At 41.3% G+C, this 24,398-nt stretch overlaps 1 protein-coding gene across 2 annotated transcripts in view; it reads left to right on the plus strand.

The window, feature by feature from the left end:
• The window catches only part of VPS13A (vacuolar protein sorting 13 homolog A), a 271,467-nt gene that overhangs the window by 159,638 nt on the left and 87,431 nt on the right, over positions 1-24,398 (plus strand). For both annotated transcript variants that reach the window (XM_067568877.1, XM_067568878.1), the window contains exons 42-47: positions 2,377-2,478; positions 10,379-10,537; positions 10,717-10,978; positions 12,032-12,192; positions 18,127-18,230; positions 23,824-24,121. In XM_067568877.1, coding sequence (XP_067424978.1) covers positions 2,377-2,478; positions 10,379-10,537; positions 10,717-10,978; positions 12,032-12,192; positions 18,127-18,230; positions 23,824-24,121 — 1,086 coding nt within the window. The remainder of the gene's footprint in view (positions 1-2,376; positions 2,479-10,378; positions 10,538-10,716; positions 10,979-12,031; positions 12,193-18,126; positions 18,231-23,823; positions 24,122-24,398) is intronic.

A 24,398-nucleotide genomic window follows, 5' to 3' on the forward strand; every position in this document is an offset into this window, starting at 1 on the left:
TGTCCTTCTGGCTTCTTGGGCCCTGCTTCCTTGCTGCCTGGACTGGCCTTCCTTACCCAAGCCCCTGTGCCTGGGGGAGTATCTCAGTCCTGCCAAGGGCAGGTTTTCCCCTCCTGTGCCCGGTACTTTTCTCTGCTCCTTCACACAACTCTGCACTCCTACTCATCCAGCTCATGTGCTGTCTGTTTGGAGCAGAGGGTTTTTATCAAGCACCTGGCTGGATCTTAATTGTCCTCAGCTGCTCCTAATTGTCCTCTAAAGACTTCTGGCTAGTCTGCTGGGAATAGAGCCCTGAGCATTCTGGGGCTTACATACCTCCCTTTGAGCACTTTTCCTACTGCCTTCTGCCTGTGCTATATCACACAGCAGAAAGGAAATTATGAGTAAGAATATTCCATCCTCCCTTCTAGGGGAGCATTGGGGGTACATGTGGCCATGTGCCCCTACAGAGGGATTGAGGGGGTTTCCCCTACACTGTTCTTGGGCTATGCTGTATTGAAGGATGTGGGGTAGCATAGCTGTGTCTTATCACATCCACTTATCACCCTCATATGGTGCTTCTGAAGGTTGACCAGGTATTGTGGTATTGATTTAAACTTCCTTCATGTTTTCGGGTTTATCTCCACAGCGATAAGGGTTGGAAACATCCTAGTCTGGTAGTGTCAAATGTTTTTATCAGTAGTATAATGTAAAATAGTTGCACAGTTCTCTCATGTGTTTACATTAGACATTGACATTTTGGTAAAATACTCATTCTTGAGATTTGTACCTCTTTCATATAACACTTTCATTTCACCTTTCTTTTCTTAATTGTTAGTCTGCATTGATAGATTTCCTTTGAGACCCAAGGGGAACCTTGGACTAGTGTGGACTACCATTAGATTAAATAGGGAGTACTGTGTATGGTGGCTAGAGCAGGAAACTGGAGAGTTTGTTTGCCTAAATATAAATTAGGGATGACACTACTAATCTGACTCACAGGATGCTTGTGAGAATTAATGCTTAATAGTGTGTTTTGAGTTCCTCAGATGAGAGTAGAAATACATTCAAAGTATTGTGTGTAGTTTACTACTGCATCCTAGACTATAAATGAAATGTGTATTCACTGGTCAGATTTTTCTGTTGCATGAAAAGTTGCAGTTCTTTTCGGGTGTGTTCTGAGCATGTGAATGTCTGCAAAATTACTTAAATCCAAGGGGCCTAACCTATCTTCCACAAACTGGATCCACAGCATTGGTCAGAAGAAGAGCCCTTGCACCATGTACCCAGTATTCAGACCTGCTAATTGTGTTGTGCGCTGAGCTCAAGATTTGGCCCTATATGAAGAATAAATGTGGAAAGTCTGACCAACTTTTTTCAAAAAGTACACAACATTTCTTGCATTAAAGACAGATAATGAATGTTTTTCCCAGTATTACATTTCCATATAAGGAATTATAATATTTGCCAGATGGATGTTGAATAATTATGAACAGAATAGGAAATGGTCCCTGAGACAATCTCTCTTAAGACTTTACACATTATGAAGGACTGTGAGAATCCCTGGGTTAGAGAATTGCTAATGTGATACAGAACCTTTTCACTCTAGGCCTTTCACTCAGATTTAGAGCTGGAAAAGTAAATAAAAAATTAAATATATTGCCATCAGGTGATGGTTTAAAGCCTGTATGAACTAGGTTGGTGGTTTTAGTCCCTCTTATACTGGACATGTATCCACATCACAGTGGTTCTGTTGGCATGCTTCTCAAAGTTACCAAAGGTAGAAGTGGGTATGTAGAGTGAACCTACCCTCTGGCTCCTACAGATCTCATCTTATAGATGAGAATTGAGGCACATTTATGTCATGGGGAATTTTGTACTGCTGCCTCCTGGGCCATGCTTGCTTTGTGTATAAGGAAAGTATTTCGGTCTCTCGCTCCCTTTATGGTCTGATTCTGCTATCTTTATTCATGTTTAGAACCTTACTTCTCATTGATTAATTTCTATGGGGCTATTTGAGGCATAAAGTACTATTCAGTTTGAATAAAGGTGGTGGAATTTAGTGCATGAGGAACATCAAATTCCTTGTAAATAAACTGTTCATTTAAAGACTCAGCTGCCTATATGTGGAAAACTTCTAGGGTGAAATCCTGGCTCCACTGAAGTCAGTGACAAATTTCCATTGACTTCACTGGGGTAAGGATGTCAGTCCTATTGTTTTTTCATGTTTTATTTGAAGTTACTTAAAGGTTTTTTATATTCTAATATAATGAAAACAAACAACGTTATCATGTCTTATTTTGAAGTTTCTTTTTGAGTCTTTAGAGCATCTTTTATTATTTGCTGTTGGTTGTGTATCTTTTTTTAATTCAGTAGTCTGATTTTATATTTCTTTAGGTGCATTATTATAATGAGATGTTTGGCGTATGGGAACCTTTGCTTGAACCACTAGAAATTGAAAAGACTGATGAATTCAAACCATGGACTCTTGGAATCAAGGTATATTTTCAAAAGTGTAAATTGAAACAACTGATGTACAAATCTATACTTTAAATAATTTTAAGGTTGAAATGTGAATCAGCAGAGTGAGGCCATTTGAACTTAAGGTTAATACCCCATTCAGTTGTGTGTGCCAAGGGGATAGAATGCAGGGTAGGTCACAAGGCTGATAAGACTCTAAATGTGTATATTGGCGGAAAGCGAGTGGGGTTAGAAGTTCATTGACCGCACTTTTTTCCCTTTTTTGCACTGTTATATCCCCAGTCATGATTAAGTTAGAGACAGAAACTGCTCACATAATGCAGCATAGTGGATTAGTCCACAGTGACTCCTTACTTGCCACAGTATATTTTTAAAAATTCATTTTTAAATTATTTGAGCACAAAAACTGAAATTGAAAAAAGTTTTTTCTTCACATTCATTAAACCAACAGTTCTCTTTTGAATAGATGGAGCCATGTATTTCATGTAGATGTGTGTGCTCAGACTGCCGGAGCCAGAGAATTTTCCTAACAGTACCCGTAGAGAGGCGGCATTTTTGCCTTGTGGTCACAGCCCGTCTCTTGGATCTGAGATGGTGCCGCCCGAAACCCTCCTCAGTTCGTTCTTACCATCTACATCTGGAGTTGGAGCTTTGTGTGGTGTTCAACCTCACAATCCTCTATTCATTGACTTTTTTTCTAGTTGTACATAGTTCATTAGTACCCAGTATAGTGTTAGTCACTTAGTGCTAGTTGTAGTTTGTGTCCCCTAATGATGTCCTTGCCAAGGTTTAAACATGTGCCATGTGTGGGAGCACATACAATACCCACACATGGTGTTTGCTGTGCCTAGGCGAAGCCCACATCAAGAGTCAACGATTTGCAGATTGTTCACAAAATGTACTCAAGTGGCAAGGGATCTTCTTCTGAAGCAATAACTGCTCAAACACACTATGTAGACTGTTCCAGTACCGAGGCTGTCATCAGATTGTAGGTCGCCCTCCAATTTGGGGAGAGCTGTCACTTCACTTGCTGGAGCTGGTGCCTCTCTGAAGAGAGGGGGATTTGTTCCCCATCGCATGTACTGAGGAAAAGGTCACATAGACCGAGCGACACCGCTCCAGGTTCCATGGGAGCTTGTCTCCCTCCTCCAGAAGGAGTATGGATTGGCTTGTGGTGAATGCCAGTGTGTGGGATGGAGCAGGTCCAGTCAGCTACTCCCCGACACCACGCAGGGAGGTCATAGACATCCTGTACCATTGACCCTGGTTCTGGCTTCAGGCCATCCGTTGAGTCAGGTGCCAATGAACGCTATGCCAGTAGTGGCTAATTTCACGCTGACAGCATATCTGGCAACAGGGGACTTGCTCTGCCTTTGTCTCGACTTCTCCCTTGGTCCAGAACTTTGCCAGGCCTGTTTCCTTCATAGTCACTTTGACTGGGCAGGCTGTTGAACCTATGGGTTTGTCAATAGTGCGCCCTGATGTTTCCCTTCCATGCTCAGGAGAAAAGGGACTTGTACCGGACTTGGCACAAGGAACCTCCTCAGCACTGGGAACTTCTTCAGTACCCCTGTGGCTGTACTGCCAGTGCTACCATGGCAGCAGTCATTGCCCTCAACCTTGGCACTTTTAGTTCGGTGCTGATGCTCACTTCGGGATCAGCACCACTCCCAGTACTGGAAACTGTGGAAGCATACTCTGTTCTGGCAGTACCGTTTCCACCATTGGCGTCAGCTCCCTCATCATTCTCGGCTATGAAAGAGTCAGACCAGCTACTCACACCCTCAAAGTTGTACCCACCACTATGCCCCAAAGCCCGGGACTACTTGGCGTCAGAGTGCGTATCTTTTTTCCCCTGCTGTGTTGCGTGAGCTCAGGCTGTTTGTGGAGTGCTCTGAGTACCAGGATTGGCACTCATCTCATGGTTAGGCTGGGGCCCCTGACCTGGTTCCTAATGGCCATCAATGCCCTATGCATATCAGTGGCCTCCATGGAATCTGTGGACCGCTCCTTAGTCACAGAGTTCCCACTCCGTAACCTGCTCAAAACAGAGATCGCTGTCCAGGTACCGGTGAACCTTTCCCTTGAGCAGCCTCCAGTGTTATTCCACCTGCGCCCATCAGCCCTGGAGCAGGATCTATCTCTGGCACAGTTAATTGCCTCATCCTCTTCCCTGGATGATTCTGCAGTGCCGAGCTCTTCCTCCCCTTCAGCACCAGCGGATTTCAAGGCACACCAAGATCGTTGCGGCATATGTCCACTTTCCTGGGTATTCAATAAAAGTTCTTGCAGGAGAACACCCACAAGTTAGTGGATATCCTGCAGCTGTCGGCCTCTGGGAGAGTCACCTTCCCTATTAACAGTGTGCTCCTTGAGCCTGCTAAGATCTTCTGGAGCACGCTGGTAAAAACATGGAAAAGTGCTACTTTGTTCCCATGCAGGTATTTGAGGGTTTTTATTCCGATCTGGCCCCAAATTCCTTGGTAGTAACCACAGTGACCTATAGAGCCTAACATGGCAGGTTTAAGTGCGCTTCCAAGAACAAGAACTGTAAATGACTAGATCTGATGGGCAGGACGATTTACACCTTTTCCTTGCAGATTCAAATTGCTAATCAGCAGGCACTGCTGTCCAAATATGACTTTCTGAAGCGGATGGCTATGTCTGAATTCACAGACCAGCTATCTGAGTCCTCAAGGGATGAATTTCAGACATTTGTCACTGAAGGCTGCTTGGTGCTGAAGATTCTTTGCAGTCCATGCTGGATGTTGTGGATACTTCAGCCAGAGTGATGGCATCTGCAGTGATCATGAGGAGGTGGTCTTGGCTGCAGAATTTGGGCATTGCTCCTGATGTCCAGCAGGCCACTGAGTATTTGCCTTCAATGGCCAGGAACTATTCTCAGATAAAACAGATGAGACTCTGCACTCTTTCAAGGACTCTAGGACTACCCTTCAGTCCTTTGGGGTATGTATATACACTGGCATTGCAGAGGCGCTACTGTGGTGTTCAACAGCAACAACAACTGCAGTATCGTCTGCAGCACACATTTGGGCAACCTTTCTTTCCCACAAGACAATGGGATTACCCCAGAAAGGGCCATACATCCCACAGGGGAAAGCAGGTTCGGGCTTTGGACAGTCCACATGTTCTCCCCTGGTGCCCCTCTCCCTCCCCTCAAGCATTCATTGTGACTCCCTGGTCCAAAGCAGTGTTCCTGTCGTCGGTCCCTTGCCCCCAGCCCTTTCATTTGGGGACAGGCTTGCCTGCTTTCACAGTTCGATCACCACCAACAGCTGGGTCATAAGCACTGTCAGATCAGGCCATCTCATCCAGTTCCTCTTCCTCCCTCCTTCCCATCCTCCCTCCCCATCTCTCTTCAGGACTCTTCTCATGAGATATTGTTCTTCAAGCAGGTTCACTCTCTGCTTGTGTTGGGTGTGACACTTCGTGCCTAGGGTAGCCATCTGAAAATGCCAAGGTCAGGGCAGGCTGCAAAAGGAGAGCAGATTCTCTCAACACCGGTGGGTGACACTGAAGTCAGACTTCCCATCAGACTTCCCAACCAGCCACAAACTGTGCTTCTGATTCCCCAAACCGGTCATCAAGAAGCCAGTATACAAATACACACAGCCCCCTTTACTGCATTTCAGTCTCTGGCTCCCAATCAGCCACTAGGTCCAGTAAAGAGACCAGTTATTTAAACTCTATGCTCTTTACTAAAAAGGTTCCTCCTGACCCCAAAGAGTCAGCCACAATACCAGATCAATATAAGTTTGGATCTTACCCAAAATACCACGCTGCCAGCCAATCCTTTAGTAACTAAAACTAAAGGTTTTTTATTATAAAAAGAAAGAAAGAAAACTATAAAAAAATGTTCAAGGATTAAAGCAATCAGATACATACAAATGATTTGAAAGTCCATATATATATCAGGTTTCTAGAAGAATTGTGCAGTTTGCAGGCTTGTATAGTCCCATAGTATACATCCAGTACCTGGATGGGTCTCAGTCCTTTGTTGCACAGCTTCAGTTGCAGATGACTTGATCCAGAGGTAGATAGGTGGCTGAAGCTGAACAGGAGTGAAGACAAAATGGATTCCAAGGCTTCTGCCTTATATATCCTCTGGCCCCTGCCATGCTGCTTGTGGAATTTTACAGGAACCAAAATGGAGTCCAGAGTCACATGGGCAAGTCCTGGTGACTCATTAGGTATATCCCTGGCTTCTCTCCCTGGGCCCCTTGCATCTGGGAATGTCTTAATGGGCCATTAAGCAGGCTATTGTTCTGCAGCCATCCTGTCTGGGGTATGTGCCAGACAGCACAATTTGAAATACAGATATCTCAAACATATCCATAACTTCCTTTACACATATAATACATGAACATAAACATTATATTACTTAGCACATTATAGCCTTTTAACAGTACCTGACATGGCATATCTTACATGAATTATTATGATTTTGACATACTGCTTCCACGCAGGTGGTCCAGTTTGCAAAGTTGTGTCTCCACTCCCCTCCAGATATGGTTCAGGACAGTTTACTGTCTAACTCTTCACTTCTTGGACAGATTGGTCCATCTTCCTCCACGGGTCCTGGACTTCTTACATCTTCTCAAGAATGTTTGTCAGCGTGTTCCTTTTGTCCATCCCTACCAACCAGGATGGTTGTCATCAAGCCATTTACAATGGATATCATGTCTTTTGAGCCCATATCAGGGACTTAGTGGTTCACGTATTTACTAACAATACCCCTATGACATTTTATGCGAACAACCAAGGAGGAGCGCACTCCAGGATGCTGTGCCAAGAGGCAATCAGGTGTGGCAATTTTGCATTGGGCGGAGTGTACACCAATAGCCAACTGCTTGCCTAGAGTTCAGAATCACCTTGCTGACCATCTCAACAGGAATTTTTTTTGCTTAATCATGAATGGTCTCTAAACAAGTATTCTCTGAACTATCTTTGCAATCTGGGGCATTCTGACAACCGACCTCTTTGTTACAAGGGACATCTTGGAGTACCACCTGCAACCTTCAGTTATTGGGACTTGTGCTTAGCTTATTGAAAGTGCATTTGGCAGTGATATTGTCATTTCATCCCGCATTCAGGAAAGATCAGTCTTCTCCAATCTCATGGTGGCAAGATTCTTAAAAGGACTTTTTTGTCTATTCCTCCAGTCTGAGAGCCAGTTCATCTGTGGGACCTTAACACGGTCCTAGTGGCCTCATAGGACCTCAGTTTGACCCCCTACCATCTTGTCTCTTTCCATTTTTTGTGTCAGAAAACTGCATTCCTGGTAGGATGACGTCCACGAGGAATGTGAGAGAGTTGCAGGCTCTGATGGCAGGGCCTCCTTATACACTGTTCTCCAAAGACAAGGTGACTTTACAACCACATCTAAAATTTTGGTCTAAAGTGATTTCTCAGTTTCATTTGAACCACACAGGATACTTTACCTGTATTCTTTCCTAAGCTGCATTCATCTTGTCATATGCAGATCATAATGAAGGGTCAGACAGCCTCTTCACAGCTGATCTGTAGGTTTATACTTGCCAGTATCGAAACTGCATGCGAAATAGCTCTGGATATGCCCCCTGGGTGTGAGCTCATTCAATGAGTGCAAGCAAAGTCAGTAGTGTTCCTTAGTGACATTTCCATATTGGACATTTGCAGGATGGGTATGTGATCTTCCACACACATTTGCAAACCACTGTGCCATCACCAAATCTTCCAGAGCAGATGCAACATTCAGAAGGTGGTCCTGCAATCCTTGTTTAGGTAGACTGAGCCCCACCACCTTGGGGATGTGTACTGCTTGTGAATCAGTTAAGTGGATTACACAGCTGCATCTACTCAAAGAAGAAGAAACGATTACTTACTGTAACTCTGGTTCTTTGAGATATGATGCACACTTGTATTCCACAACCCACCTTCTGTCCCCTCTGCATTGGAGTTTCATTTCCAGTTGTTTGGTGAGAGGGAACTGAGGAAGGGACAGAGTAGCGCCACCTCATGTGGCCAGGTGAGGGGCTATGGCCATGAGGCCCGAGTGCTGCCCCTCTTTGAGTGCTGCCAGGCAAATTCTCCTGCTCCAGTGCACTGGGTGTGCACACACCTAAGTGGAAATCAGATCTGCCTCACATTTCAAAGAATCACTGTTACAGTAAATAACCATTTCTTCTCCATTTCTGGAAGAAAAACCTGTCTGAATATGCCAAGTTTTAGCTAGCATGGAACTTTTGTCTTTGACGTTTTAAAACAGGTATTTTGAAGGGAAACTATCAGAACCTTAATCCTTATCAGTGGCATAGGTTTTTCAATAGAGTGCAGCTTTCGGGTGCTGCTGAACTACAGCCTTCTCTTTTTAAGGATAGTTGCCCTTTGCTCAAGGAATTCTGTTTTAGCTGTGTGTGTTCCTTTAATAATGGGTTTTATTTAGGGGATATTAATTCAGCATATTTTCTAGTAAAAATAGCTCTTTTAGTGGTAGAGAATAGGTTGACTTAAAATTTCAGATTAGAAAAAATGCAGTAAACCTAAAACAAATGTGGATCCTGACTTCATCCCAGTCTGAGACTTTGGGCCTTTCCTCTCTTCCTATAAATAGTAGAGAAACTTGTCCATAAAGCTCTGGGGCTTGGTGTTAGTGCTTCCATTTTTATTTCATCTTCTGGAATGCACCAGCTGATGGTTATTCTCAAGGGATTATATCCCAGTTTTGAATAGTACAAGTGCAGCTATTTTTCCTTCCTTTCTCTGACATACCCCAGCAGGGGCAGGAACACCTGTGGAAGAAAAGTGCATAGCTGTCTCTCTCCAACACTATTCCTCCTGGGTCAGGGTGTCTCAAGCAGGGGAATTGTGGATGATTTCCGCTCTTTGTGCAACTTGAGTGGCTGTGCCCCAAAATATTACTTGTGGCCTCTCCTAATTTGAAATAATGTTTGACTCTGACTGTAAAGACTGGATACTGCTGGAGTAGATGAACATGCTGATTCTTTTTTGGTCTTAAAATGAATGATTCTGCAGTGCTACACTGAAATGCATTCAGCTGCATATTAGCGCTGAACACATTCCAGGGAATCGTCTTTGGCAGAATCAGCCACCACAGAAAATTTGTAAAGCTGACATCTAGTCATCGATTAACACAAATATAAAGTACACTACAGACCTCATATTTTTCCACAGATGAAGCACTCTTCAGCAGGGAGTTGCTCTATGTTGGAGTAGTCAATAGGTGGACCATGAGCCAAATCTGGACTGCCAGATGCTTTTGAACGGACCCTGAAATATTTTTATTTACTTTTATTCATAATTTGCTTTTTTATTATTTTCTATGGAGTCTGAACCTTGACTATACCTTGACCAAGTAATTTGGAATCTGACAAGCAATAATTGGCTACCCCTGCTTTAGGTGCTAGTCCCAAAGTAGGTTGCCACTGATTTTAAGAAAGGGAGAAAATCTTTCTTCTGTCGTACTTAACTCCCTTACTTTTATTTGTTACTGCTCACTATGTCCCAAATATTCTTGGTTTGTGGGAGAGTTCATGATCCAGAGTAGGAAAACTTGTTATGTGATGCTTTTCTATCTGGTACTGATCTTACCTGTAATAAATAATTTGGCTATCATTACTCTTCTGAGTTCATGGATATAGATCAAATAGCTGAATAAGGCATTCCCTTTAAAAATTTATATTTAATCTGCTACTAAGAATTTTCCATTAAGTTTTGAAGATATGCATCTTGAGAGAGGGCAGAAGGGGCATGGTCAAGTCTGATCTGCCTTCAGTATTTGCAGGCAGAGAAGTGAAGTCCAAATGTATCAGAGGCAGAGATTGTTCCCAGAAGTAAAATAGTTGAATAATTAATTTCCCTTTTTCTTTTTGGTTAAATTCATTTTTGGCTCTTTTAGATGAAAAAGAAGGCTAAAAAAGCATTAGTTGAGTCAGATGCTGAAGAAGAACACTACAAGGTGCCAGAATATAAAACAGTAATAAACATTTCCTCAAAAGACCAGCTGAACATTACACTATCCAAATGTGGACTACAAATGTTGAGTAACCTAGGCATGGTAAGAAATATCACCTATGTATTTAAATTGGACTGCCTCACAGTCAAGAAATTCAATGTTAGATTGGATGACTTTTTATACAGGTAATCCAGATTTAAATAATACTTTGACATTTAGTACCATTTGGGGTTTTTTGTGCTTTTAAATATATATTTTAAAAATATAATTTTGTTCTTTAGGCATTTGCTGAAGCAGCTAGCAAAACTTCAGACATCTTCAAAAAAGATCAAGCACCATTTGTAATAATGAATTCCTTAGGACTTCCCATCACTGTCTCACCCAGTGATTCCTTTAACGTCATTAATGTTGAGTCTGGAGCAAAAACGTTTCATTTAAAAGATGGGGAAAGTCTAAATATGGAATTTCTCAGAACTAAAAGTGAGAGCGACCAGTTCACAGCAATGACCACCCTAAGCAGCAAAATGTTTTACATTCAGCTCAGTAAGTTGCCTAATAAATCTTTTGCTTTTGTAAACATCAGTAGTGCATGTTCCCAGTTAAGAAGCAGTTGCACATTTCATATACTTTTTACTACTTCAAAAGAACAATTTCTGGCTTTCAAATGACATAACAATATCTGACATCTTTCTTTAGAATCATATCAGTTTTGTTTTGTGTGTATGTAAATATTTTCAAATTTACATACACACAATATACTTGAGCGTAAATACTGTTGTCCCCTGGTTTATTCTATGCCATAACAATTTAGGCCCCAGTTTTTGGACAGGCCTTGACCCAGTCTCTGATTTTGGTGTCTGCAAACAAATAGTTCAGTCTTCATTTGCATGTACAACTCAGTTTGAGTGCAAAATTGTGCCTCCAAAACTTAAGCCTATTTCTAGTAAATTTAGGCATTTATGTATTGTGCTTCTGGAAAAGATGATTGTTAATAGAGATTTTAAAGACAATTAACATGCTTTACTAATTGAAAAATAAAATTACAATGTACCTATTTTTAATACTGTGTAGCTTGCAATTGAATAATGTTGATAATGCTAGTTTATTAATTGCAAACTTGGAACTTTTCAAAATTGGTTTGTCAAAGCACCTTCTACCACTTATTTCATTATTAGTGAGAAACATTAATGAGTGAAACTATTGTCATGCCATGCAGCTGTTGCACCACAGTAATAAACCTTTTTTAAAAAAGATGCAAATCATATGTCAGTTCTTAGTCTTTGCAAAATAATTTTGATGATTTGTAGTGGTAAAAGAAACATTAAAAATATAGGACTTAGGGATTAATTCATCCTTTCCGGAAACAATTTTGTAGCATTAGCCAAACTACTGTGCAACTTTACTTCTAAGAGATTGAGAAACAGCATAATTCCATATTATATTTTGTAAAGTGGTGAATATTCTTCATGTTTCCAGATTGATTTATTATAGTCAAAATTCTTGAGCACAAATTTTTTGTATAAATTGTTGTTTTTCAAGTGTATGTACATGCTGCTTTGATTGTTTCATTAACTGTGTATTTTTTTCAACTTTGAGGTCCTCAAAAACACTCCACTGCTGACAAGGTTCCGTTGACAAAAGTAGGTCGATGTCTTTACAGAGTAAGACATGAGGAATCGGGTGTTGAAAGATCCATTGTTTGTCAAATTGATACAGTTGAAGGGAGTAAGATGATAACTGTACGTTCTCCTGTACAGGTACTGCAGTTTTCTTACTATACCTTTTTATTAGACTGTTAATCTGGGTAATTTTGTTTACTATAATTCCGCATCACTCATGTTTACAACCATGTTTTAAGGACAGTTATTGATAGATTTTGATAGAACTGTTCTAGCACAGATTCTCTTACCAGTATGGACTGGAGTTGTTTTAGCACTGGTGTACACAATGATTAAAGGGATATTGTACAGTGCTTACTTTATAACTCATTTCACAACAGAAAAAGCCCATTCACACTGACTAGGGAAACAGCTATAACACAGTTTCAAATATTGTGTGGACAAGAACATGAGATTCTGTTCTCCTATCCCATGTATGAATGTGAGTCTCTACTCGCTTTTCCCCAAGAAGTTGTGGAGTAGTCCTTGATGCCTCCTTCCTCAGTCCAGTCTATGACAGATTGCATAGGCCTTCAGCCAGAATTGAAGCTGTAGGTGGCAAGATTTCCTATTTTCTAAAGGAATGGCTTACATGGAACACTGACAAGTGGATCAGGAGATACTAAGCCTGGGGTACTACTTCGAGCTGCGTGCTCAACCCCATCCGTTCTTCATCCAGGCTGTCATTTCCAACAGCCCTGTAAAACACACTCTGATCCAGAACAGACTCTCACATCTTCTGGATATGTGAGTGATAGAATGCATTCCCTTCAAAAGAAAGATTCTCCGTGTTCTACTCCATCATTCTCATTGTTCAGAAGTGCACCGAGGTATCAGAGTCATTCTCAGGCTCAACATATGGACAAATAAGTTTCAGTTGGGGAATCTGGCCTGAATGGTGTCATCATTTTCCTTGGGGGACTTCCTGACTTCAGTGGATCTAGCAGATGCATATCTCTGTATTCTCTTCAGACCATGTCACTGCAGACTTCTGAGGTTTGCCTATGGTAGAAAACATCAGTAGCAAGGACTCCTGTTCAGCCTGTTTACAAAGATGATAGAGGTGATAGTAGACAGACTCTGGTCACTAACTACCCCTACTAACTTCACCTTCCCCTGTAAGTTCATAATCAGGAAATTGGCATTTAAAGCCAGATTCACTTTGCCAAGTAGACAGCTTCAGTTGTATCAGGCTTCTTTCTTGTCCCATCCTCAACTCATGAAGGGCAAGGAAGAATAGAGTAGGAATGGCCATTCTCAAAAACCTTACCAGCCTCTGGCCATCTCATTGCCCTTTCCAGATAAAGCTGTTAGCCTTCCCGTTCAGAGCTTCTATGGATGAACTGAAAGTCTTCCAGGACTTGTTGAAAAGAATGATGGAGATGCTGGACATCTCACTGGAAATTATACAGGAGAAAGCACCACAAGCTTCTGGATATTCTATAGTCTTCCTTTATGGTGCTATACCCATTAATGATGGTCTGGTCAGACTGGCCAAAATGATTTGGCAAATGCCTGTCTCACTGATAGTGGTACCAAGTAACTGTTAAATGGTTTGAATATATTTACTAGCACACTATCTGTAATGTTCTTGTGGTGGAGGAAGGTCAAGAAAAATCAATTCAGCAAGGTCAGCCCAAATCCACTTCTTTGGAGAAAGACCCAAAGAAATTAGACCTCTTCAGGAGGAAGGTATCTCCTCAGCAAGGTTTCAGATGAGAGTAACAAATTATAGGGCACTATTCTCAAAATACAACTTTTTGCTTTGTGACAGACTTTCCAACTGCATAGTCTTGAAAGACTAGCATGAGTAATTAAAATCCCTCATGACTAGCACTTGAAGTAGCCCTCAGTGCATCTGACACAGCAGCCCATGTTGATGGGATCTTCCTGGTTACAGGCATTGGGATATCCTATGGAGATCCAGGTGAGCATTGAGGACCTTCCACTTGAGGCCAACAAGCTCTTCCATGAGGTATGGATGAAACATTCCATAATCTAAAGGACTCAAGAACATTCCTAAGAATTTTGACTCTGTGTCCCAGCCCCAAAAAGGAAACATCCAAGACTACCTTTTATAAACAAACCACAAACTCAGTCTTATCCACAGCAGTGGTCTTCAGAACTTCTGAGGAAGTAACTTCACCAGAGGTGCCTTGCCTCTTCCTCGGCTGTCCCACACTGAGGAATCAGATCAGAAGGTTTTGACACACACATCGAGATTCTAACTGGATCACCTTCGGATCCACTTTCCTCCAACACCCCTTTTTTCAACTGTTTTTCCTATTTCCAAGAAACCTGGAGTAGGGGTCCTCAAAATAATCAGCAAGAATGTCCCATACAGTATTAAAATGTTCCAGCTCCCTTTCTATCCATTATCAGGGACACTTCTCATGAGATTGTTAAAGCAAGAAGAACATTTCCCTCATTCAAGTGAGAACAGTAGAAGAACTGCTTCCAGAGTTCAGAGAGAGGTGATTTTATTCCCTTGCTACTTAATCTGAAAGAAGAAAGGAGATTATAGACTTGTCCTTGATCTTCATAGTAATTGCAACACCTTCATTTGTTGCTTCAAATTCTGTAAGGTTCCTTGCCTTTGTTATCACCTCTTTGGATCCCATTGACTGCTTTGTGGACCTTAACTTAAGACATTTATTTCTACATTTCATGTAGACTCCCACCTTCTTCCTTGAATGTGAGCAGCTATCTGAGAAAGCTGATGCTGAGCTGCTCAGATAGAAAATCTTTTCCATTTGGCTTTATATATCTGTCTGATCTAAGGTTTTCTGTTTTGGAGCAAGAAGTCTTGAACCACAGCCAAGCAGCTTTTCTGTAGTCATCAGCCAGCCCAGCATCCCAGATGTTAGGTGCAATGATTCTAAATAGACATCCTCAAGCAAGTATCAATCCTCCAAGGAGATGAAATCAAATGGTCTCTCTATTGCTAAGAACTTTGCTTCCTCAGAGCTGATCTCAACAGAGTGTTCAGTAATAGAGGAGGAAGACTTCAGTGTCTAAGTTGAAAAGCCTACAGCCATCCTTGTCTTCTCCAGATAATTCTGTAGTCTCCCTATTGTCTTCAGTCTTGAAACAGGTAGACTGTTGATACCAAGTCCCCTAGAAGACTTTTCTGGATCTTGATCCTTCTCTGAGACATTAGCATCGCATCTCTATCTGCAAATACCAGAGGTGGTTGAGATATCTCCACTAATCTCAGGGATTTAGCTGTGCCCTTTTCGCATTCTGAAGCAGAATCTTGGCCTCCAGAGCTGTAAATACATTGGCAATTTAGGGCTCCTACTTTGTCCATTGCAATCCTAATTCTAAAGCTGATCTTGAGACAGCAGTAAGCAAAATTATTTTACTCTTTTTTTTTTTTTAATCCCTTAGCGGACCAGATTTCCAGAGCTGTGTAACTTGAATGAGACTGTCTGCTGAGCTCATTTTTCCTTCCTTACCAGTATTGAAAGCTAAGCTGCCTCCCGTATTTCCATATTTGTAAGAGAAGTGCACGGCTCAGCTGTGTCACACTGGAGGGTAGGTTATTCCTAGAAAAAGAATAATCAGATAACAAATACTTGACTGATATGTCATCTATCAAAAATTTCCACAAGAGAATACGAAGTCTGAGTCTGCTTAAGTCTGATCTCAGATACGTGGGTTTATTGTGTGATTTCTACAGTAGCTGATTGTACAAGATGTATCAAATTAAGGCCTTGCCAAACAGATCAGAATCAATCTCTGATAGAAAAGTGAATATTTTCACATTTCCTTGTAGAAAATTCAGTTTTTTAAATTTAATGTTTTTATATTATTGGCTTAATAATAAATTTGTATACATGTCTACATATTTCAGGGTACCTAAATAGTATCAAATGTCTCTCCCAAGCACAGACATTAAGAAGACTAAAAAAAAGGACTTTTTAAAAACAATCTAAACTGATTTAGCTATATCGTTACCTGTTTATTGCCAAGTCTGAATCTCTTGGAGGGCATGGCTTCACGACCACGCTAAATCGGTGCAGCTCCATTGATTTAGTTGGTCTGGTGAAGAGGGTTAAGTCAATGGAAGAGCGCACTCCCATGGACATCTGTAATCCACCTTAATAAGAGGCGGAAGCTATGGCAACAGGAGAGCAGCTCCCATTGACATAGCATAGTGTGGACACCAAAGCAAGTCGATCTATGGTACGTCGACTTAAGTTACATTACTTACGAAACTTAACTAGAGTAACTTAGATCGATTTAGCTCGGTAGTGAAGACATTAAATTAAAAAAGTGTGTACATAAACAACATTAATCATTTGCAGTTTTGATTATAACAAATGTGATGACTGAAGAACTTCTTTTTAAAACAGTCACTATAATTTTATAGTGCTTTCTTCTGTATGTTTCTTGACCTGCAAACGCTTAGCTTCATGTTTTCGTAGAAAGATCTTTTGAAAACTATCATTTACTATAGAGGCATACTTCCCTTTCCTTGAAAGCTAATTTCTTTTAAGTCTATTTTTCCTTGAAAAGGATCTTACAGCTGAAGTCTAATTCTACTTCCTTCTCGTTCATGGTAAAATGATTTTAGGCTAAAATATTTGTCTATGTATGACTCAGTTCTTTAAAAAACACATATCTACAGGGACAAGATAGGTCAGGTAATATCTTTTATTGGACCAACTTCTGTTGGTGAGAGAGACAAGCTTTCAAACTTACACAGAGCTCTTCTTCAGGTCTGGGAAACATAATCAGTGTCACAGCTACATACATGGCAGAACATGTTGTTCAATATAAGTAGTTAACACAAATTTCAAGGGACCATTAAAGGTGAGGTGGCTTGTTAATACCCTTCCAGTCATAGGGAGGAAAGGAAATGGGGAGAAGTCACCTGGGGAGGGGGAGTTGTTAGTGCATTATATATCATTTTAATAAGTCATAAATCCAGTGTCTATTCAGTCCATGATTTTTAGTGTCTGGCAAAGTTATGAATTTAAGCTCTCAGGATTATCTTTGAAAGTGTTTTACAGCTTTCCTTTGAGTATGAGGACTGATAGGTCAGCTGTGGAGTAATTGTTTTGTGAAAAGTGGTCACCCACAGGTGATATGGTGTTTTTGTCTTTTATCATGTTTCTGTGAGAGTTGATTCGAGAATGTAGTGATTCTGTTTTCACCGACATAGTTATTATTGGGGCATTTAGTGCACTAGATGGGGTATGCCTTATGTTGTGATAGGCATATGTGGAACCCATGGATCTTGAAAGGTGTGTTGTGGGAGGTGTTGATCAATGTAGCAGTGGAGATATGTCTGCAGGTTTTGCATCTGTTGTTCTGGCATGATGACGCTGCTTCGAGTTGGTGTGTCCTGGTCTGTGGGGAACTTGCTTCTGATGATGAACTTGGAGAGATTGGGGGTTGCTTGAAGACCAGAAAAGGAGGTTTAGGAAAGATTTCTTTCAGGATGGGGTCACCATCGAGTATGGGTTATAGTTGTTTGTTGATACTCCATATAGGTTTCAGTGTGGGGTGGTTCATGACAACTAGGTGTGTGCAGTTGGAGGGAGTTTTATTTCTGTATTAAAGCAGATTCTCTCAGGGTATTTGGGTGGCCCATTCCATGGTGTGATCTACTTCTCTGGTGAGTGTCATTGTCTGGTGAAAGCAATGCTGACTGTGTTAAGATGTATATCCTGGACTTTCTTCTTGGAGCATGTTCTGTAGTATCTGAGGGCCTGTCTGTAGATAACAGATTTCTTGGTGTGTTTGGGGTGGTTACTGGATCTATGAAGGTAGGTGTGTTGATCGATGGGTTTCTTATATATATTTGTCTGTAGGGTTCTATTGTTGAGGCTGATCATGGTGTCCAGGAAGCTGATGCTAGTGTGTGAATGTTCCAGACAGAGTTTAATGGAGGAGAATGGTTGTTGAAGTTGTGGTAGAAATCTACAGGAAATCAATTATAAGGAATTTCTCATTCAGCACTTTACCATAATTGAAATATCTTAGATCTTTAATGTAATTTATGCATACTTTTATTTTGCACAGATAAGGAATCATTTTTCAATTCCAATGAGTCTTTTTGAAGACGGAACATGTCTAGGAACTGCTTCACCAGTAAACGAATTCAGCATACCACTGACCTCTTACAGGTGATTATTATATTTCTTCTTTTGATACAGAATGTATTGTATTAGTGATGATGGCTAATTTAATAAATACAAAGAAAAGTTGTAATTGGACTGAAAATTAAGCAAGTTCCCAGAATTATTCTTTTCATTGTTGAAAGTTTTTAGAACTATGGATGATACAGAAGCAGCCATACCATGTCTCAGATCCTCAAAGCTAAATAGGATAAATATTTGGCAGGGAGACTTTGAGCAGTTCCAAGTCCGGGATTTTAAAGGAGCCTAAGATAGCTGGGCACCTGATTCCCATTGGCACTTTTGAAAATCCCAGCCCAAGCACTCCAGGAAATGATTATGGTCATCCAAGAAGGAGCAGTCTCTCCATTTGAATGAATGAATATATTATTATATAATTATTTTATAATTCTAAAATAGCTGCAATTGAAAAGTGATGACTTTTAGATGAAGTATAAAAAAGATCCTGTTTTGCCAATATCATGGCACTACTATACATTGTTCTTGTAGAATCAGATGGATGAAGTATTCTTCACTTCTGCAGCCCAGGTTCTCCCACAATTCTGGACATTTAGGCTGCTCTCCTCTCTCTGCAGCTCACGGAAGTGGATCAAATGTTTTTGCATCTCCTGATCTGGGCACACCCTCTCTGCTCCTACTTGCTGCCAGATTCTCTGCCTCTGCAACAGCAGATAAAGGCAGTGGAGAGCAATGTTCTCTCTCTTCAGCATTCCTCCTTCTCTTTTCGGAGTTTAATCCTCTTTGAGCCTCCACTGCAGCATCTCCTTGCTGACTCTTCTGCCCCCTATACAGACAGAGCAGCCAGGAAAGCACCAAATCCAAGTGGTGCACTGAATGTGAGCTAGATTCCAGTTGTGCCTAGCCTTCTGTCCCTCACTCTGTTAGGTTCCAGGGCTATGAGTCAGGCATGAATGCACTAATGCAGCCTCAAGTCCAGTGGAGGAAAAATGGACCAGAAACCCCAGTGAAGTACAGGGAGAAGTTCTAAAAGCAGACCCTGTCACTCAACTGAGAGGGTAAGTCCCAGAGGATCCCTGCAGAACAAAGAGGGGAGGCTTGTGGGACCATAAGTCCGTCCGTCCTCCCTCCCCTGTCCCACAAAGTCTTAAAGTGGGTCCCGAGCACCTTGAGGAAAGAGCTTGAAGTAGTTGTCCTCCTTCCCATGCTGACCAGAAGGGCTCTGACATCGAGTTCCCCCTCCCCCACAAGGGGGAATGGGACCCAATCGGGGAGGATTTTAAGACAGACCTCGAGAGAGAGCTCCATGCCCTAAGGAAGGCAAAAGGCCTCACTAAAGCAGCAGCAGAGCTTGTAGTTCCTAAAGTGCGCTAAATAGGTTAAAAAAAATCTAAAAAGGCTAAAAAGGGAAAGTAAATGCACAAAAAAATCCAGGAGATATGACTTCTCTTCATCCTCCTCCTTTCTCTCTCTCCTTCAGAGCTCTGTGGCTCTGAAACCTCAGTATATTCCTGTGTGTAAGCCTCAGAGTAAATTTCTCCCATGAAACTACAGTACCATTTCACCCCTCCTTCGAGGAAGTGATTAGAAATGAATAGAACAAGCCTGTTAAGGGCAAACATAGTACCACAAGCGACCTAGACTCTATAACATTCAAGAACCAAAGGGCTATATTGTGGAGATACCAAAGGTAGACACTACTGTATCTTCCCTCACCAGGGATTTAGTTATTCCGACAGAAAAGGAGTTCTACTTTAAGGAACTTACGGATAGGAAGATGGAGGCCAGTCTCAAAAAGGGCTTTGAAGCCTCCTCCGCCTCCCTAGCAGCTACCTTGTTCGCAGGAGCATCTCTTTCATGGCTGGAAGATCTTAAAACAGAGGCGACATATAACTGCATAGTGGTGGGGCACGATTGAAAGATTCTTTGGGGGCACGTGACCACCCCATGTGTTGCCTCTGTCCCCTGAAACTTGATATGTATGTAAACAGCATACACTAGCAACTACCTCCTCCTGCTCTCTATCTTGTGGCGGCCAAGCCCCTTGAAGAGCTTGTAGGCATCCCTGCCTACCTGAACTGTCATCAATCAATTTAGCAAGTGTTCAAACCAGGTGCAACACAGCTGGGAGCACAGTCCCCCATGTGGTGCCATGGTGGGATGGTGCTGGGACTGGAATATGTCAGTTAACAAGAAATTGGAGAATTATCAGTCACTTTTTGTTGGAGGGGGAAATGTGACACCTCCAAATCGCCTTCTCCTTGATACATACATTGGAGGCTGCTGCTTCCTGCTTGGGGGTACACTGAAGCAGCAGCAGGGTTCGCCCCTTCTTTCCCACTCTCCCTCCCAGCCTGCTTCCCTCCCTTCCTCCCCGGTCTCTCGAGCTGGATGGGGCTCCATTTAAGCTACCTGTTGCTGAGCACCATGTCGCAACTCCTCTTCCTGATTTTGAAGACGCCCCCCTGACTCACCTCAGTGGACTGTCTGCAAAGCGGGCAGCTGGAAATGCTAGTACTCCAGCAGCAGAGGAGGAGGAGCAGCCCCCTGTAGTGGAGGGTGGGGCTCAGCCCTCAGCCAACTGTCCTGCTGGTTCCTCTCCTCCCCGCACTGCATGGACACAAGTGAGTGCTGTTACCAGGGGGAATTGCTGCCTCCTGGCTGCTGGGTGGTCTGAGAAATCTGGAGCGGGGCATGTGACTCCGTGTTCTCTCAGAAGATAGAGTAGGACCCTGAGAACAGTCTTCATTGTGTGCATAAGGGTTATCAGAGCCATTCTCTGCCTCAAAAGGCTCAACAAGTGGATGAGGAAAACAAAGTTTCGGATGGAAGTCCTGATATCTTCCTTGTCGTCCATGTTCCAGGGGGACTTCTTGACTAGTAGACACACACATCTCCATATCCACCACAGACTTCGGAGGTTCACCTACAACAGGAACTATTATCAGTACTGAACACTCCTGTTCAGCCTGGCCTGGGCCTCAGTTTTTACAAAGATGTTTTTGGTGACAAAAGCCAAACTTAGGTCATGGGGAAGTCACCTATATGTACCCATTTCTGGATGACACCCTGATGAGAAGCACACATGGACACGTCTTATACTTTGAATCCTCACCAGGCACACAGCTTCATAGTCAGTTCCAAGAAAAGTTCTTTGATTCCATTCAGGAATTTATTTTCTTGTTCCAGAGCTGCAGGAGGCCTACCTCTGTGCCTTCAACTGCTAGAACTCCTGGTGTCGTGTATAGGGATCACTCCCTGGGCAAAATAAGAAGTCTTCAAGCCTTCATACTAAAAGTGTAAGACCCCACTGCCCAGAACGCATAAAAGAAAAAGTACGGGTTTCGACACACGTGTTCAACTCCTGGTAATGGTGGTCAGCCCACGACAATGTTCACAGTAGCATGTTCATTTACCTTCCAGATCATTTGGTCCTTACAATCAATGCCAACCTGGAGGGCTTGGCCGCTCACTTGGACACCAAAAGAGCCCAGAGGCTCTGTATATAACTGTATATGCTGTTGTAGAATTTTGATATATGCCACTACATTATATTAAAAGCTGAATACATGGATTTTGTGTGTGTTAATATATTTAAAAGAAAGTTTCTAACCATAATTATTTTGAAGCCAATCTGATGTTTCTACACACTATATAATTTAAGGCTGTTTCTACTCTTCAAAAATCTTTCAAACATATATAATTAAGGCTGCTTTTAACTGCATAAAAAATGACAATCAAACCATTCTGTTGATCAAAAACTAGTATGTACTGTATGTACAACAAAAGTAAAGTGAAAAGTAAATAATTTCTTTTGATTGCATTTATTAACTTTTTATTGTGTCTATTAAGTTTTTGATTAGATTATAGTATTAGTATAATTATTAGTATATTTATCTGTGTGTGTGCTCTCAGTTCCAGTGTCAAAACCCTTTTCAAAGCAATGACTATTGAAACTGTACAAATTTCCTCCTAATTGAAACACGTATTTGGGGAAAGATTGTATAAGGAACCTTGGTTGTGATCCTGTCATTTCTTTCCAACGTCCACAGAGGCAATAAGATTGAAATTCCTTCTGCGCCCTCTTCCCCCCCCCCCCCTTCCTCCTCCTGCCTTGTGGCTTTTGTTAAACATTTTTTGCTTCATTTTATTGTAGATACTATAATTTAAACAATATTTCTGGTTATATTATTTTTTCAAAATTATGTAGTGGTGTTAGTAACATCAGCTTCATTGTACACATATGCCCATTAGATAGAATCATAGGACTCGAGAGGTCTTCTAATCCAGTTCCCTGCACTCAATGCAGAATTGTTATCTAGACCATCCCTGCCAAGCATTTGTCTAACCTCCCCTTAAAAATCTGTGATGGAAATTCCACAACCTCCCTAATCAATGTATTCCAGTGCTTAACCATCCTGACAGTAAGGAACTTTTTCTAATGTCCAACCTAAACAGCCCTTGCTGCAGTTTAAGCCCATTGCATCTTATCCTAATAATTTTTCTCCCTGCTTTTGTAACAACCTTTTATGTACTTGAAAACTGTTATCATGTCCCCCCTCAGTCATCTCTTCTCCACACTAAACAAACCCAATTTTTCAGTCTTCCCTGATAGGTTGTGTTTTCTAGATCTTTAATCGTTTTTGTTGCTCTTCTCTGGACTTTCTCCAATTTGTCCACATCTTTTCTGAAATGTGGCACCCAGAACTGGACACAGTATTCCAGATGAGGCCTAATCAGTACAGAGTAGAGCAGAATTACTTCTTGTATATTGCTTACTACATTCCTGCTAATACATTCCTGAATTGTTTGCTCTTTTTCTAGCAGCGTGACACTGCTGACTCATATTTCGCTTTTGATCCACTATGATTCCTTTCCATAGTACTCCTTCCTAGGCAGTCATTTCCCATTTTGTATGTATGCATTGTTTATTGTTACTTCCTAAGTGGAATACTTTGCATTTGACCTTATTGAATTTCATCGTGTTTACTTCAGATCATCTTTCCAGTTTGTCCAGATCATTTTGAATTTTAATCCAGTTCCCTAAATCTGGCTGTGGGAACCCCCTACTAATGGGTTTAATCTGCAGTGCACGTTTGCTCTAATACAATGGCTGAATCAAGGAAGCAAATAAGATTAAATTGGTGCCCTATTTGCAAAAGCAAGATGTCTGTCATTGTTCCTCTTATTTGATGCCTCATGTGCCTCAGAGAAGAGCACTATCTGAGATTTGTATTAGCTTGACTCCCCACAACAGAAGAAATCAGGAATCTTGGCTCTTACTCTTCCTAATGCACAAAGAGGTTTCAAAGCCCCTTACATGTCTCCAATAGTCACTGCTTTCCAATGAGTTTTATAAAGGAGTGTACATAGCACTCAGAAAATCACTCAAAGAACCCTTTGGTTACTAGGGTTTTTGGGTTTGTTTGTTTTGCTTCCTTTTTTAATACCTTTTTGTTTTGTTTCAATTTTATTTTTAGTAATTGAAACAGTTTAAAACCAACAAATTAGGTAAATTATATAGTATTGAAAATTTTATATTAAAATTTCTATTTTTACAAGTTTGTTACTAATTGAGAGATTAGAAAGTTATAAAAGTGTTTTAAAATGTTTTCATCTGCAGATCAGTACTTTGTTTGCAACCAGTAACTGATGAAAATGGAATTGGTGGAGATTATGAAATGTGTGAAGGAATTAGCTTTGATGAAATTATGAAAAATTTTGGCAACTTAATACAGAGGAAATGCCACTCCGTGAAATCAACTAATCATTCACTTATCATTAATGTTGTACCAGTAAAAGATACCTTGACATCTTCAGTGTGTGCAGATGATCAATGGGATTTACCATATGTTATTCATTTATGGCCCTCCGTCCTTCTCCGCAATCTTCTTCCGTATCCAATTACTTATTATCTAGAGGTAATCTTTACAATTATTATTTTTGTACACAGTATATGCTGTGTAATTTGATTGAAGGTAAATATTCTTTTATGGGCCAGCCTAAACAGGCACAGAAATGTTTCTGCTGCAGTACCAATGAAACAGAACTGTAGATATTATAGGAGTGACGTTTGGTCTACTGGAGGGGAAACAGTTACCATATTATGAATGATGCTATCTTGAATCATAAATCAATGCATCAAATATATGAAATGCAGACAAAGAAAAACTTCCAGATGTCCACGATAGGCAAGTT

This window comes from Emydura macquarii, unplaced genomic scaffold, assembly GCF_026122565.2.
Source record: "Emydura macquarii macquarii isolate MOO-44397 ecotype Brisbane River unplaced genomic scaffold, CSIRO-AGI_Emac_v2 contig_2897, whole genome shotgun sequence".
Taxonomy (NCBI): Eukaryota; Metazoa; Chordata; order Testudines; family Chelidae; genus Emydura; species Emydura macquarii.